At 36.7% G+C, this 13,776-nt stretch overlaps 3 protein-coding genes across 8 annotated transcripts; all 3 read left to right on the forward strand.

The window, feature by feature from the left end:
* The first annotated feature begins 2,586 nt into the window (after nucleotides 1-2,586).
* LOC108332832 (transcription factor GTE4) lies at nucleotides 2,587-7,832 on the forward strand. Of its 5 annotated transcripts, XM_052870379.1 has the most exons (6): nucleotides 2,589-3,041; nucleotides 3,148-3,450; nucleotides 3,525-4,895; nucleotides 4,986-5,031; nucleotides 5,107-5,411; nucleotides 7,511-7,832. In XM_052870379.1, exons 3-5 carry the CDS (start codon nucleotides 3,669-3,671, stop codon nucleotides 5,385-5,387), a joined length of 1,554 nt encoding a protein of 517 aa, XP_052726339.1. In that variant the 5' UTR covers nucleotides 2,589-3,041; nucleotides 3,148-3,450; nucleotides 3,525-3,668; the 3' UTR covers nucleotides 5,388-5,411; nucleotides 7,511-7,832. The 5 variants fall into 5 exon arrangements, with proteins under 5 accessions (XP_052726337.1, XP_052726335.1, XP_052726339.1 ...); XM_052870377.1 differs by having other exon boundaries at nucleotides 2,587-4,895; nucleotides 5,107-5,217; nucleotides 5,341-5,411; XM_052870375.1 differs by having other exon boundaries at nucleotides 2,587-3,041; nucleotides 3,148-4,895.
* A 464-nt stretch (nucleotides 7,833-8,296) lies between these two features.
* Nucleotides 8,297-9,796, forward strand: LOC108333721 (uncharacterized). The gene is made up of 2 exons (XM_017569196.2): nucleotides 8,297-8,965; nucleotides 9,044-9,796. Exons 1-2 carry the CDS (start codon nucleotides 8,807-8,809, stop codon nucleotides 9,212-9,214), a joined length of 330 nt encoding a protein of 109 aa, XP_017424685.1. The 5' UTR covers nucleotides 8,297-8,806; the 3' UTR covers nucleotides 9,215-9,796.
* A 178-nt stretch (nucleotides 9,797-9,974) lies between these two features.
* Nucleotides 9,975-13,348, forward strand: LOC108333083 (uncharacterized). Of its 2 annotated transcripts, XM_052870991.1 has the most exons (8): nucleotides 10,366-10,489; nucleotides 10,675-10,747; nucleotides 11,110-11,351; nucleotides 11,433-11,529; nucleotides 12,087-12,270; nucleotides 12,367-12,448; nucleotides 12,592-12,661; nucleotides 12,815-13,348. In XM_052870991.1, the coding sequence occupies exons 2-8, from the start codon at nucleotides 10,739-10,741 to the stop codon at nucleotides 12,884-12,886; spliced, it is 756 nt and encodes a 251-aa protein (XP_052726951.1). In that variant the 5' UTR covers nucleotides 10,366-10,489; nucleotides 10,675-10,738; the 3' UTR covers nucleotides 12,887-13,348. The 2 variants fall into 2 exon arrangements, with proteins under 2 accessions (XP_017423903.1, XP_052726951.1); XM_017568414.2 differs by lacking the exon at nucleotides 10,675-10,747 and having other exon boundaries at nucleotides 9,975-10,489; nucleotides 12,815-13,300.
* Nucleotides 13,349-13,776: the final 428 nt, after the last annotated feature.

Raw genomic sequence — 13,776 nt, forward strand, 5'->3', positions numbered from 1 at the left:
ATAATTAGTTAAATAATAACAATAATGTGATACCTTACTTGATATACCGAATATTCTGTAAATATATGGTATCAAGGAATATCATGACATAATCAAACTGTCAAGATTTGGTCACATATACTGTTAATATATGAATATGTGCATCAACATATATCTCAAAATATCCGCTAACCATTTTTGGTTAGTTAAGCTTAATGAGCCTTGTTGGGCCGCATCACTTAGCATATATGTGTTGTGTATGTACATAAGTCTTCCAAGCTTAAAAGTTTGATTACCATATAAAGAATGCTTCTTGTGACTATAACTGGCCTTTTGGTCGAGTTATACTCAACTTTAGATTTGTAGGTGGAGTTTTGTTTAGTCAGATTATATGTGGTCATCTTTGATCGTGTTGAACATGTTATTAAATTAGGTTGTTCTTGATTGAGTTGGGATGATCATCTTTGACTTTGCAGGTGGATTGATCATTTGGCCAAGTTGTATGTCTTTGACCATTGATATGTCTTGAGAGCTTTGAAATATGACTTGCGTAGGATCTGATGTTGCTTATCTGAGCAACCTTTGTGTGTGCTACTGACTTAGGTAGGATAAAATATTGTCTAAGCGGACTTAAGCTATGTTATCGTTACCTTCGTTAATAAGAGACTTTACGACGTCCTCTTAAGGTAAGGTGCTGAATTCATTGAGAAGTTTGGTCATGTTGTTGACCTCGAAAACCTCTGGGTTGCACTAGCTTGGAGTTAAGACTCAATAATGAATTTGATGGTTACCATCTTTTACCACTGTAGTGTGTAAGATAACTCGACGTTGAGGGTTGTCAATCTAAGCTGATAGCTTGCGATCCAAGTTTGTGCATCGTGGCCAACACATCTTGCCCATCAATAGCCTTTAAGAGAATAAGAAAAGTTATAGGATTAGGCTGACATTAACATTACACCCAATCTCACAAACTTCCTCCAAGCGAACATGATTAGTGTATTGTTGAACAACCTTCATGGGGTAACAGAGTTTCTCTTTGTGCATAAGACTTTATGTGGTGTTTGTATGACTCTTCGTGGTTACCTAGAAGGGCGACCTCATGATTTTGAAGTCCTCATCATCCATACCATCACAAAAGATTATAACTAGACATAGAACAAACTTTGACACTACCTAAGTCGGTGTCGATAAGGAGGGAAAAGATCTTGAGGCCACCGCTTGACGTTAAGCACTTGAGTGTGATGATGAAATGCATGTATTGTAGTCCACTTTTTATCATAAACACTCATGGTAACGTGAGTGAGATGTTTTGTATAAAATGTGGAGTTAGGATAAAGTTTTACCTAGATCCAATGGTCAACATCAAATGTTTTTACTGGAATCCGGAGCATGAACCTTTATATAGATGACAAGATCCAAATAGTAGCTTTAATGTTCCTAATAGTTAGAATTTAATCCCTTGTTACTCTAAATGGGAAGATTCAGCTATAAAAGACTTTTCGACACTCAAGACAGTCATAGAGTTTTAGGATCTATGAGTATAGTAAAAGAGTCTGTATTTCTTAGTGAAATACCATGTACATTTATAAGATTTTTGGGTCATATAAGCTTTGTTATAAAAACTCATAATATCAAGAAAATATAAAATTGTAGTAACAAATATAATAATAATCATGTAAATATATGATATAAAGGATTATCATAACATAATAAAATTGTTCAGATTTGATTAATATATGAATATTTATACCAACAAATATACCTTAAAATATTTTCCAACCAATTTATGTTAGTACAACTGAATGTATCTTGTTGGGTCATATCACCTAACATATTTATTGAACCATGTATGTATATGAATACTTAATAATTATGGACACACACGTGCTATACACGTGGCACATGTGTCCCACTTGTTCTAGTAATAGAAAGATTTAGGCTTTGTTTACTTGAATGGATTTGGAAGAGAGTGATTGAATGGATTTTAGAGATTTTGAAGATAAATTTTTTTGTTGTTTATTTGAGTGAATTTGGAGGTAAGTGAGAGTAGATTTGGAAGTAAATTCTTTTAATCTCTCACATCAATCAAATCCTATATTAATTTTCATAAACTTTACTTCCAAATCCACTTTCACTTATCTCCGAATCCACTCAAATAAACAGCAACAAAATTTATCTCTAAATCCTTTTAAATCCATTCAATTACTCTTTTCCAACAACTCTTGAACAAAGCTTAACGTTGTATTATTGGAATAAAAACAATTAGAAAAAATATATTTAAAAATAGACTTTTTAACAATATTTTAACAAGGTGTCATTTTTTTGACTGATTCATTATATATTCATTACTGTGTTCACGTACTCTAAACTCAATAACAAATGACAAGTGTACTGTGTCATAATATCGTAAAAATATTTCGATTAACATATCATTATTTAAAAAATTAATCGCAAAAACTTTCTATCAATTATTTAAGATCCAAAGCACATGGACCTATGTGCTTTAATACACACTAATGCCAACTGGGCTATGATCCACAACTTAAGCCCAAAGAAAATAAATCCAAGGCCCGAAAAAACAGCAGCACACCCGCCATTCCGGCGCGTGTGGATCCCTTCCGGCACTGGGCAGACAGTGCCGGGTTCGGACTGACGAGTACTCATCACGCGCCACACCCCGGCTCACGAAATCTTTTTAATTTTTCGCTAACGAAACCTCGCGCCACAAACTCCCGCTTCCTCTCACTACCGCGTGACATCCACGTCCCTCCATCTCTGCCCTCTGATTGGTGCGTGCATCCCACTGGCCAAACCTGTTAGCGAGTCCGCGTCCCAAAAATTGGTGCTAAAAGGGTTCCCTGTGACGCACCTCAGACGCGTCACTATCCACTCACCCGGTCCACGGTTCCACACACGCACCTACCGTTGCCGTACACCTGTGACCCGATAAGATGACACGATTTCCCGTTCACTTGCACTGAAAGAGAACCACACCGAGAGTTATAGAGAGAGAATCTCCATCTCCAGAGAGAGAAACTGCGAGATCTGATCGGAGCACCAAGGTAACACAGCTCCAAACCCTATTCTGTGTCCTCGCGACCCTCGCTTTCTTCTTCTCCATCGATTCGTTTCTGTTTTCGGAATTTCACTTGTAGGCTGTCTTATTAGGTTATTCTCCTCCCTGCCCGATTTGTAAAACCCTATGTTCGGATTCTAGGGTTCGGTCAAGGTTTTAGGGTGAGGGAAAACATAATTAGGGTTTTGCATGTATGGCTTCGGGACAAATTGGTGGAGATGATGGCAGCAAAAAGGAGCGGAGATACACCGAGAGCAGGGTCTACACAAGGAAAGCGTTTAAAGGTCCTAAGAACAAAGTCAACGCCGTGAACGTCGCTCCTCATACTACCGCTGCAACTATTACCAACGACGGCGACGACATTTCGGGTACCATTACCGCCTCGCATTACAACAGTAAGGATAACATCACTGTCGATAACGGTAATACTAGGGCTAAGGATAATTGCAATAACGCCTTGGTTCAGCAGGGCCTGGAGGATGGGAATTCAGCTCGGCCGTACGTGAATCGTGCTTTGAATGAGTCTTCCAGTGTTCCCGGCTTACCAGAATGGTTGCCGGGACCGGGGAGTTTTGTTAGGCTAAGGTTGGATTGGCGGTCTAAGCCGGAATTAATGAGGAGGCTTGAGAGTGAGCTCAATATGGTTAGGAGTTTGGTGAGTAGGATTGAAGAGAAGTTGGGGGTGATTGGTGCGTATGGTAATTCAGATATGATGGTGGATAGCGGGACTGGTAATAGGGTTGGAACAAAGCGTACTCATTCGGAGGTGGCCTCGGCTGTTGTTCCACCACGAGAGCCTTCCCAACCTTTGCATCAGTTGAGCGTATCAGTGTTGGAGAATAGTCAAGGGGTTGGTGAAACCGTTGAGAAGGAGAAGAGGACGCCCAAGGCGAACCAGTTCTATCGCAATTCGGAGTTCTTGCTTGGGAAAGAAAAGTTTCCACCTTCAGGAAGTAACAAGAAGTCTAAATTGAATGGGAAGAAGCATGGTGCAGCTGAGATGGGACATGGAATGGGATTGAAGCTTTTGAAGAGTTGTGGCTCGTTGCTTGAGAAATTGATGAAGCACAAGCATGGTTGGGTGTTTAATGCTCCAGTTGACGTTGAGGGTCTTGGTTTACACGATTATTTTGATATCATCACGCATCCAATGGACCTGGGTGCTGTGAAGTCAAGGCTGAACAAGAATTTGTACAAGTCACCCAAGGAGTTTGCTGAGGATGTGAGACTTACATTTCGCAATGCCATGACTTATAATCCCAAAGGACAAGACGTTCATATAATGGCTGAGCAGCTGTCAGATGTATTTGAGGAGAGATGGGCTGTAATAGAGTCAAATTACAACCACGAAATGAGATTTGACCAAGATTATGGTGCGGCTGGCCCTTCACCTCCACCTCTGTCTAGAAAGGCTCCTGCATTTCGACCCCCGCCTATTGATACGAGACGGATTTTGGATAGGTCAGAATCAATGACACAACCTCCAAAAATCATGAGCATCACTCCTTCGTCTCGAACCCCTGCTCCCAAAAAGCCTAAGGCCAAAGACCCTCATAAAAGAGACATGACATATGAGGAAAAGCAAAAACTCAGCGCAAACCTTCAGGGTCTACCTTCTGAGAAACTAGATGCCATTGTACAGATCATTAAGAAGAGAAATTCGGCACTTTCCCAGCATGATGAAGAAATTGAAGTGGACATTGATAGTGTGGATACGGAGACTCTCTGGGAGCTTGATAGATTTGTGACCAACTATAAGAAAAGTTTGAGCAAAAATAAGAGGAAGCTTGAACTTGCTATTCAAGCTAGAGCACAAGCTGAGCAGAATGCCCTGCAAAAGGTACAGTTTTCAATTTTAACTTTCATGAGCCAGTGAATTCATTGTCAAACAGTCATTGCTAAATGTACTTTTTTTTTCATGCTTCTGTAGAGTCAGGCACCAGTTATGGTTGAGATTTCAGAAGAAGCACAAATAGGTAATTTTTAATGGTAGCATTATTGTGGATCTCATTATTGGATTAATTGATTTATCTTGTTTACCTTTTTATCAGCAGATGAAAGAAATCCTCCCCCATCCTTGCCCGTGCAAGAAGAAGTTCAAGCGGATGGGAGCAAGACAAGTGGTTCAAGCAGCTCCAGCAGTGATTCAGGCTCTTCATCAAGTGTTACTTTGATTAATTATTTAGTCAAGAGATATCTTGACCATTATTATTCTTGCTACTGCATGCTCATTTTTCGTTTTGGTCAAGTGTTCTGTCTGATTTTTATTTATTTTATTCATGCAGATTCTGATACTGGTAGTTCCTCAGCCTCTGGGTCTGATGCTGGGTAATAGAGAACCTAAATTCATTGTCAGGTAGAATCACAACCTCCAAATATTTATTTCGCAATATGCTCTGCTTTGTACTCCCTCTTTTCATTTTGTAGAGTGACATATGTATCTTTCAATGTGATTTTTCACGTAACTATCATGATTGTTTAACTCATGACTCTTACTGGTTTACCTAGAGCTGTCAAAATGGGTCACAATCCGCGAGCCAACCCGGCCCACCAAGGGTTTAAGCCGGGTTGGGTTAGAAAAAATTGTATTTTTTTTATGCGGGTCAGATTTCAACCCGACTCGTTTAAATCCGGCTCATGCGGGTTCAACCCGTGGTGGGCCGGGTTGACCCACCAACCTACCTACCTAATTTTATTTTATTAAAATTTAATTTTAATTTTATAAAAAATATTTATTATTTTGTTTTTGCTTGAAAAAATTATTTAAGTTTTTGATTTTCAAAATTAATTAAACACCCATGTTGGAAGTGAAATTTGTTTAGATTTGTATTATAGAAAGTTTGTAACTTTTTTTTTATTTAAAAAAAATTATAATTAAGTGAGCCAGTGAGCCAACCCGTTTACCCACCAACCCGTGGACCCATGGTGGGTCGAGCCGGGTTCGAATTTTTCTGACTCGTTAATAAATGAGCGGAGTTGGGTTGGCTCATTAAGTGACCAACCCGTGGTGGGCCGGGTCGGGTCGGGCCGGGTGACCCGTTTTGATAGCTCTAGGTTTACCATAAATGTTTTTTCGATTGCATTCATCCTGGTGCTCCATGTTTGTTATTGATTTTACTGTTTACTTTTCTATTCAAGCTTAATATTTCTGCAATTTGAAAATTTAAGACGATCTTGTTACAGGTTTAATAACTGGGTTTTAATTTAAAATTGAATGCAATGACTAGTGGTTATTTCTGGAATGTGGCCTCGTTTTTAGAATCTTTGCATAAGTGCAGTTTTAGCAGTAAGTATTTGATGCCATTTTCTATAAAATTTTACATTTTTTCACGTGCTCTTCATGTTTTCTTAGTTCGTAGTGTTAAAATGTTTACTTGATTGCACACTCTTTAGTGTACTTGTTTGCATATGTTCCATGTCCTATTCTATTTACTTTGTTGAGAGCATTTTTTATTAGCATAACATAACCCGTGTCTTGTAATTCCAGATGTGCTGAAGTTTAGTTTCTCTTTGGTAGTTGTCTTAAGAATAATTTCTGCCAAAAAGATTTCTACTTTCTCTCTTATCTATTGTGGTTGAACTTTTTAAACTGGTACGTGAATTTAAGAACATTCATTGTGGCCTGCTGACTAGGTTGCAACGCTGTTGTCTGATGTAAATGTATTTAGTGAGTAGATTATAAAGATTAATGGAAGATGGCCTTAAGGATATACCTCTAGAGTATAAACATAATATTTGCGTGAAAATATTTAAAGCATGGTCTATTGAAATTAATTATTAGTGTGTGAAAAGTCACATTTGCTATCTTTCCTCGTAGTTCTCTTAAGTTATTTGGTTTCTGGAACTGTTTTCAGTACGGTATCCAAGATCTCCTGAGTAGTACTGTGTTTTTCCGTAAATTGTTTTTTTTTTTATGTTTGGTTATATAGAAATAGTAGTACCTTTGTTAGCATTATAGCCTCACATCCTGTTATATTGGATTTTATACTATACGATTACGGTTTGAAATGCTGGTTAATGTATACTCATTACCATCTGCCTACTTAATGATGAACTGATGATTTGCTTTGCTTTACTATATTACATCTCTTGCATTCTTGTGTTATCCATTACAAACAAGAGGGACTGAAATGCATTGTTGTTGAATGGTATCTTTATCTTGCACTTGTATCTTCACCCCCAAAAGAAATAACAATTTTTTTGAACTTGTAAACATTGCTCCTCGTGCCATTGCAGGACAAGTCTATAACGCTTACAATTTACATATATTATCTATTTATGCGATAGGGATTTTCTATTTTCACAACGTAACGTAACTTTTAATGTAACATGTGAATTGAATTAATCAATGTTGCAATTGTTCAGACTGTCCGAGTTTATTTATTGATCATAAAATTTGTGAACTACTAACTTTTTATCCCTTGTTTTATTTCATGTGGATTTGGCATATCTCAGATATTTAAGATTTGCTGGTGATGTGATTCTTGGCTGGTTCGTTTTCCGGTTTCCAAATTATTCATCCTAATTTAGCTGTTGGTTTGTAAAGGAAGCATTATAAGGGCCATTGCTGTAAAGCATTAAAAGTACTGATGCAGTGTGGAACTGTTGCACCATTGCTATAAGGCTTTATTTGTGATTACACGAACTCATGTAAATTATTTGGTAGAATGTGATGATAGTTAGAAACTTCTCCGTAGCGGTGTACATTGCTAACTACCGCTACACTGACATGCAAAGATAATCTGTAATTCAAGTTCTTGAAGTCATTATTGGTTCACATGGTAGATGTCAATATGTGTGTCGAAATAGTATTCAGTTGTAATTACTCCTTCAAACAAAGCGTCAGATATTTTAACAATTTTTCTGGTTGTATAAAATTTTCATAATAATTTGTGAAGAGAACAATTAGAATAAAAATAAAATGAATTTCTTCTAATAATTATCGATTACAGGTAGTTTTCAAGGATTAGTCGCTAAAAATGATAATTTGAAGCATTCCCCAGTTTTTTTGGAAAATTAATTACTTTTTAAGGTTCAAAGAGAAAATTGTAATTTAATCCTGTAGTAAAAAAAAATTTGCTGTACTAAACGTACAAGTACGAAAATCCTCAAATTTGCATTGGTTGTACTAAACAAATATTTACGACTATTTTCATTGATTTAAATGAACGGATTAAAATAAATTTTGAAATAGACGTAAATTTTGAAATAAATTTTGATTTAGCTATGAGGAATGGAAGACAAGCAAGTTTGGAACTTCACAAGAGGGGAGAAGAATGTCTCTATATGTTTGAAAGCTGCTGCTCCTCTCATGGTTGTCTTAAGATTAGTGGACTGAGATGTAAAACCTGCAATGGGTTTCATTTATGAAGAGATAGACTGTGCAAAAGAGAAGATTAGGTTTAACTTTAACAATATCAAAAAGAGGTAAATTTTCAAACTTTTACTCATTCAATGTTTAATTACTTATGTGTTAGATTATTTCTGATATAGCATGATTGATGTAGTTATGAAGAGGTTTGGAGAATAATTGATGCTCGATGGGATAATCAACTTCATAGGCCTTTGCATGCAGCTGCCTATTTTCTAAACCCTCATTTCCACTATGAACCTAACTTTAGATCTGATGATGGTGGAGAGGTGAAAGAAGGATTGTATTTTTGCATGAGAAGATTGATACCAGATATGGCATAAAGAAGAAAAATTAATTTACAAATTGTTGAATTTCATAATGCTAGAGGCCTGTTTGGAATGGAAGATGCAAAAGAGTGTAGGAAAGAGTTAAATCCTGGGGAATGGTGGGACATGTTTGGTGATGGAACTCCAGAGTTGAAGAGATTTGCTATTCGAATTCTAAGCTTGACTTGTAGTTCTTCTGGATGTGAGCGTAATTGGAGTTCATTTGAAATGGTAATTTAAATTATTTTTAATTTATAAATTCCTTTATTATGTTTATATCTTCACTAAAAATATTATCTTTCATTTTAGGTTCATACAAAGGTTCAAACGGGAGAAGTACGCCATGCTAATGTGCCTTGGATGATCCACATCTCAGGGTTAGGCGCCGATGAGCACATTAAACTATCCATGTGGCTGAGAGCCCTCACAGTCCAGGCACAACGACGCAATTATCAGGGGCGCGCTCTACCACTGAGCTAATAGCCCGTCGTGCGGGCCTCCCGCCGGGGCCCGCTATGCCAAAAGCAAGAGAAACCCCATCCCTATCTTTCCTTTTTTCACCCCCATCTCGTTTACATCAAAAAAAGATGAATGATTTAGTTTATGTGATGTATAACTCCAAGCTGAAAAGTAGACAGATTCGAAAAACTATAGCTCTTCCATTTGATGACATAGAATCAGATGATGAATGGATAGCTAAGAGACAGATGATATTGTTGAGATTGATCAAGTTGAAGGTGAAAATGATAGTGAAAATGTTCACTTAGATGGAGCAACAACAGATCCTGTTTTAGATGCTCTTGATCTTGATAACATAACATTTGAGAACAATGAGGATGCACAAGCACAACGTTCATTAGAGGAAGAGTTAGATGATGATGATGATGGAGATGATGATGCCATTATTAGAGGATTAGAGGATTAGACATAGAGACTTTGACATTTCAATTTATATTTTACATTATATCTTTATGAACAATATTTCTATGAACTTATGTATTTCAATTTATATAATTTTGTTATCTTATTTGAATTAGAATGTTATTTATATTTTTTTCATACAAAGTAAACTCTTATGAATTTTCGAGTCAAGTTTATTAGACTCTCACGAGTTTACGTAAACTCTCGAGTTTGACAAACTTGCGTACAAGTACGAAAAACACCTATTTAAATTAAATTAAAAACGTAGCAATACAGTTTAAATACAGCTTAAATACACCTATTTTATTTTATTTCTGACTCTGCACTGCAGTGGTTAAACAAAACTGAGTGAGTTATACGGTGTTGGGCATATTCTGAGATTAAGAAAGCTTGGAGGAAGAGTAGGAGCATAATCATAAAGCTTGGAGGGGGAGTGAGGAAGCGGAAGTGATGCAGCTTCTGAAACTGGAAGCAACGATGGTATCACTTTCGGCCTCGCATTTGAAGCCCAGATGCTTCTCCTCTTCCTCTTTTTCATCTGGTGTCAAGGTTTGTCCATGGCGTGGCCTGGATGAATGGAGGGAGAGCCATCTGAACGAGAATCGCAAGTGGGGGGAGCATGGTCCAGAGCCCCTACCCCTATTCTGTGATTCCACTCCATTGGGGCAAGCTTCTTCCTTGGCTGAGCTTGGTTCTATCGTTCTTTCCACCAGCGACCCTCTTGCCAAGTCCCAGCTTTCTCACATGGCTTACTCCATGTGGCGCCGCCAAAACCTTCCCCTTGGCATTTCCGTACCCCCCTCTCGCCCCGCCCGACCACCAAATCCCCAACTGGTTCCCTTCTCTCTATCACTTCTTTCTTTTTATTTACCTTTCTTTTCTGTTATATTACAAATTATATCATTAAGAGCTAATTGTCCCAACACTCTGAATCCTTAGAACTACAATTAAGAGTAGGTAATTATACTAGGCAAGACTTGTTTTGAGGCGGACTAATATTTTCTTGTGGCATTCCGCAGGAGTTTGGAAAATTATGTATTTTTGTGAGATTTTCATGGGGAAAAAAGTATATTCCGATATGATATGATATGGGTTAGGAAAGTTATGTAATTGATCTTTATTATGATTGCTAGTAGTTTTAGTTTGTTCGGTAACTTGTGTTCACCATTTACTGATAAGCATAACATTGCCGATAAATGGTAATGTATCCTTTACAAATATTATGCAATTATGTAAAAATGTTCTTTTACATTATTCTTAGTGTATTTACACTGTATTGTATCTTGATTGTTTTAGAATTTCCTCATATCCTCCATGTTGCATTGCTCTAGGCTTAACAGTATTTTTTTTTTCTAAATAATAATGACATGTTCATTCTTCAAGTTGAAGGTTTAATTTTCTTCATGAATTTCACTTTGTCTTGTGCATAATGAAGTTGTTTTCTTTGACTTTAGGTTTCTCCTAAGGAAATCCCTGCTCCCAAGGACTCGGGTTTGCCCCTGAATGCTTATATGCTTCATAATCTGGCACACGTTGAGCTCAATGCAATTGATTTGGCGTGGGATACCGTTGTCCGGTTTTCTCCCTATAGTGAAATTTTAGGGGAGGGGTTCTTTGCCGACTTTGCTCATGTTGCTGATGATGAGAGTCGCCACTTCTCTTGGTGTTCACAGAGGCTTGCTGAGCTGGGTTTTAAGTAAGGTTATTTGTCTTTACAATTTTTTTCCTGTTCTAGTTAATTTAGTTATGCTGATCTTTTGAATCTTCTTCCAACCAGATATGGTGACATGCCTGCTCACAATATTCTATGGAGGGAATGTGAGAAATCATCAGACAATGTTGCTGCGCGTTTGGCTGTGATACCGCTCGTCCAGGTTAACCCCCACCTTCATTCTTTCTTTGACATGTTTGTTACCATTTGGTGAAAAACTGATCAATAAATATGACAATGTTGATATTTTGATGAGATTGTATTTCTTTTTCAAGCGTATGTGTATCAAGTATGGGTTATGTGAAATAACACTCATTTTATGCTTTGGAAGCTGTTGGTTAGGTTAGACTTTATTGCCTATGTGAATAATCTTTTTCGTTTTTATTTGTGCTTAGAAATGAGTAATAGTAATACTTAGTTATGGGCCTCTGACAAATTTATCTGGATTCTCGAGCACTTCATGAAGATTTCTACACGAGTCCTTTTTACACTGCCTAATTAGGGCTCATAGAATAACTCTTTTGTTAAAGTTGATGATTTCCATCAGTCCACAACCATATTTTACATCAACGTTTTTGCCCATTGGCGTATATTTTTCACTAGCTATGACCTCTTGCTGAAGTGGGAGATGTTCTTTTCTGAAAATTCCTGGAAATGCCTAATTACACAAGCTTTGAATCATGAGAGTTGTTCTAAATGTATTATTTATTTCACTTGTAGGAGGCTAGAGGACTTGATGCTGGGCCACGCCTGGTGAAAAAATTAGTTGGCTTTGGAGATAATAGGACATCTAAGATTGTGGCAAGAATCGCTGATGAGGAAATTGCACATGTAGCAGTTGGTGTCTACTGGTTTGCTTCTGTCTGTCAAAAAATGAATTGTGCTCCAGGCTCCACTTTTAAAGGTTGTCAAGCCTGGTTAATCTTTACTTATCTGCTTAGATACCAACACACTGAAGTCATGCAATTTTCAACATTAATGTATTTTTGCAACCATACAGACTTACTAAAGGAATACAATGTGGAACTGAAGGGCCCCTTCAACTATGCAGCTCGAGATGAAGCTGGCATTCCCCGTGATTGGTAAGAAATGATCCCAATTGTTTTCTAGGTTGTACCTTCAATATTTCAGGCTTATATGACTGTCAAGATAGCTGAAAAATTCGATTCTACCACTTCACCTCCATATGAACCTTAACATTTTGGTTTCATATGCTGCTGTCTAGGTATGATGATGCATCCATGAGCAATCAGGACAAGAAAGACAAAGATGGCCACAAGAAACAACTCTCTGAAGTAATTTTATTTTTAAGATTATTATGTTAAAAATATGTATGTCAGTTTGCATGAGATGACTACATTAAAGTTCTTTAAGTTGTGGCTGCATAATCTACTTAGACTTTTTCCATCTAGCTGTTCTTCTGGCTTGAGATTGATGTGTTGTTACAGGTTTACGAGAGGCTGGCATCCATCATTGCTATGGAAAAAGAGAATTCAAGTTGGACCAAACCGCCTGAATGATCTTGGCACCATATCATGAACAATTGCTATTTTCAGCAGAGAAAGATATAAACTGATATTGCAAGTTTGGAACTTATCTCATCAGCTGTCAACAAGGTGGACTACGGTATTATTATCATATATACTTTGAAGGGATAAAGTTCCATACACTCGTTTGGTGATGCAATTTTTTGCCACTGGCAACGTTGTTTGACTGCAATACAAAGTAGTAATGGAAATTCTGAAGTTCAATCCTCCACGCGTCCACTATTGATGTGAAGCGTAAGCAAAATGAAAAGGAAAAGATGTTCTTTAGTTTGAGTACATAGATTCTGATGTAAGCAGCATCAATTTTTTAATGTGTATGATATCAGAGAAGTTAGCGTGATGTAAAAGTTGAATGAAGTCAATGGTTATTCCTTAGCTTATTGGATAGTGTGCCGTGTATGTATATGATATCAAGGAGTCATTACATTCTTGTCATGTTTTTATTTTACAATTATAAAGAGAGGATCACACAACAAAAATTAAAAGGGCAAGAGACACAATCATGAACTCAGTTTCAAAGACTGTCACTTTATAAGCTTTAAACTTTTAATACAAGTATCATGTTTTTAAGAGTTTTTCTAGAGACCACGCTTGTTGAATAAAGAATTTTTACAATGTCAATTAATAAATTGAAATTTATAATATTTGAATTGTTTACCATTAAATTCTCTTTATTTTTTAAATATTTTATCTGAATAGATTAATTAAAATATTTTATACATCGATATTTTTAATAAAGTAATTTATTTTTAATTAAAATTTTACTTTAAAAATATTTACTTTAAAATATAAAATTGTAAAATTAAACTTAAAGAAATTATTTATCAAATTTAAATATTCAAATTATATTGAAAAAATATATA

This window comes from Vigna angularis, chromosome 11 (genome assembly GCF_016808095.1).
Source record: "Vigna angularis cultivar LongXiaoDou No.4 chromosome 11, ASM1680809v1, whole genome shotgun sequence".
Taxonomy (NCBI): Eukaryota; Viridiplantae; Streptophyta; class Magnoliopsida; order Fabales; family Fabaceae; genus Vigna; species Vigna angularis.

Bases quoted from the DNA above. Each gene is read 5' to 3' on its own strand.
- LOC108332832 (XM_052870375.1), top strand. From the start codon at position 3,249: ATGGCTTCGGGACAAATTGGTGGAGATGATGGCAGCAAAAAGGAGCGG. The intron at 4,896-4,985 runs GTACAGTTTTCA...ATGCTTCTGTAG, and splicing joins AGCAGAATGCCCTGCAAAAG to AGTCAGGCACCAGTTATGGT. The intron at 5,032-5,106 runs GTAATTTTTAAT...CCTTTTTATCAG, and splicing joins TTCAGAAGAAGCACAAATAG to CAGATGAAAGAAATCCTCCC.
- LOC108333721 (XM_017569196.2), top strand. From the start codon at position 8,807: ATGGAAGATGCAAAAGAGTGTAGGAAAGAGTTAAATCCTGGGGAATGG. The intron at 8,966-9,043 runs GTAATTTAAATT...CTTTCATTTTAG, and splicing joins ATTGGAGTTCATTTGAAATG to GTTCATACAAAGGTTCAAAC.
- LOC108333083 (XM_017568414.2), top strand. From the start codon at position 10,106: ATGCAGCTTCTGAAACTGGAAGCAACGATGGTATCACTTTCGGCCTCG. The intron at 10,490-11,109 runs GTTCCCTTCTCT...CTTTGACTTTAG, and splicing joins GACCACCAAATCCCCAACTG to GTTTCTCCTAAGGAAATCCC. The intron at 12,271-12,366 runs GTTGTCAAGCCT...GCAACCATACAG, and splicing joins TCCAGGCTCCACTTTTAAAG to ACTTACTAAAGGAATACAAT.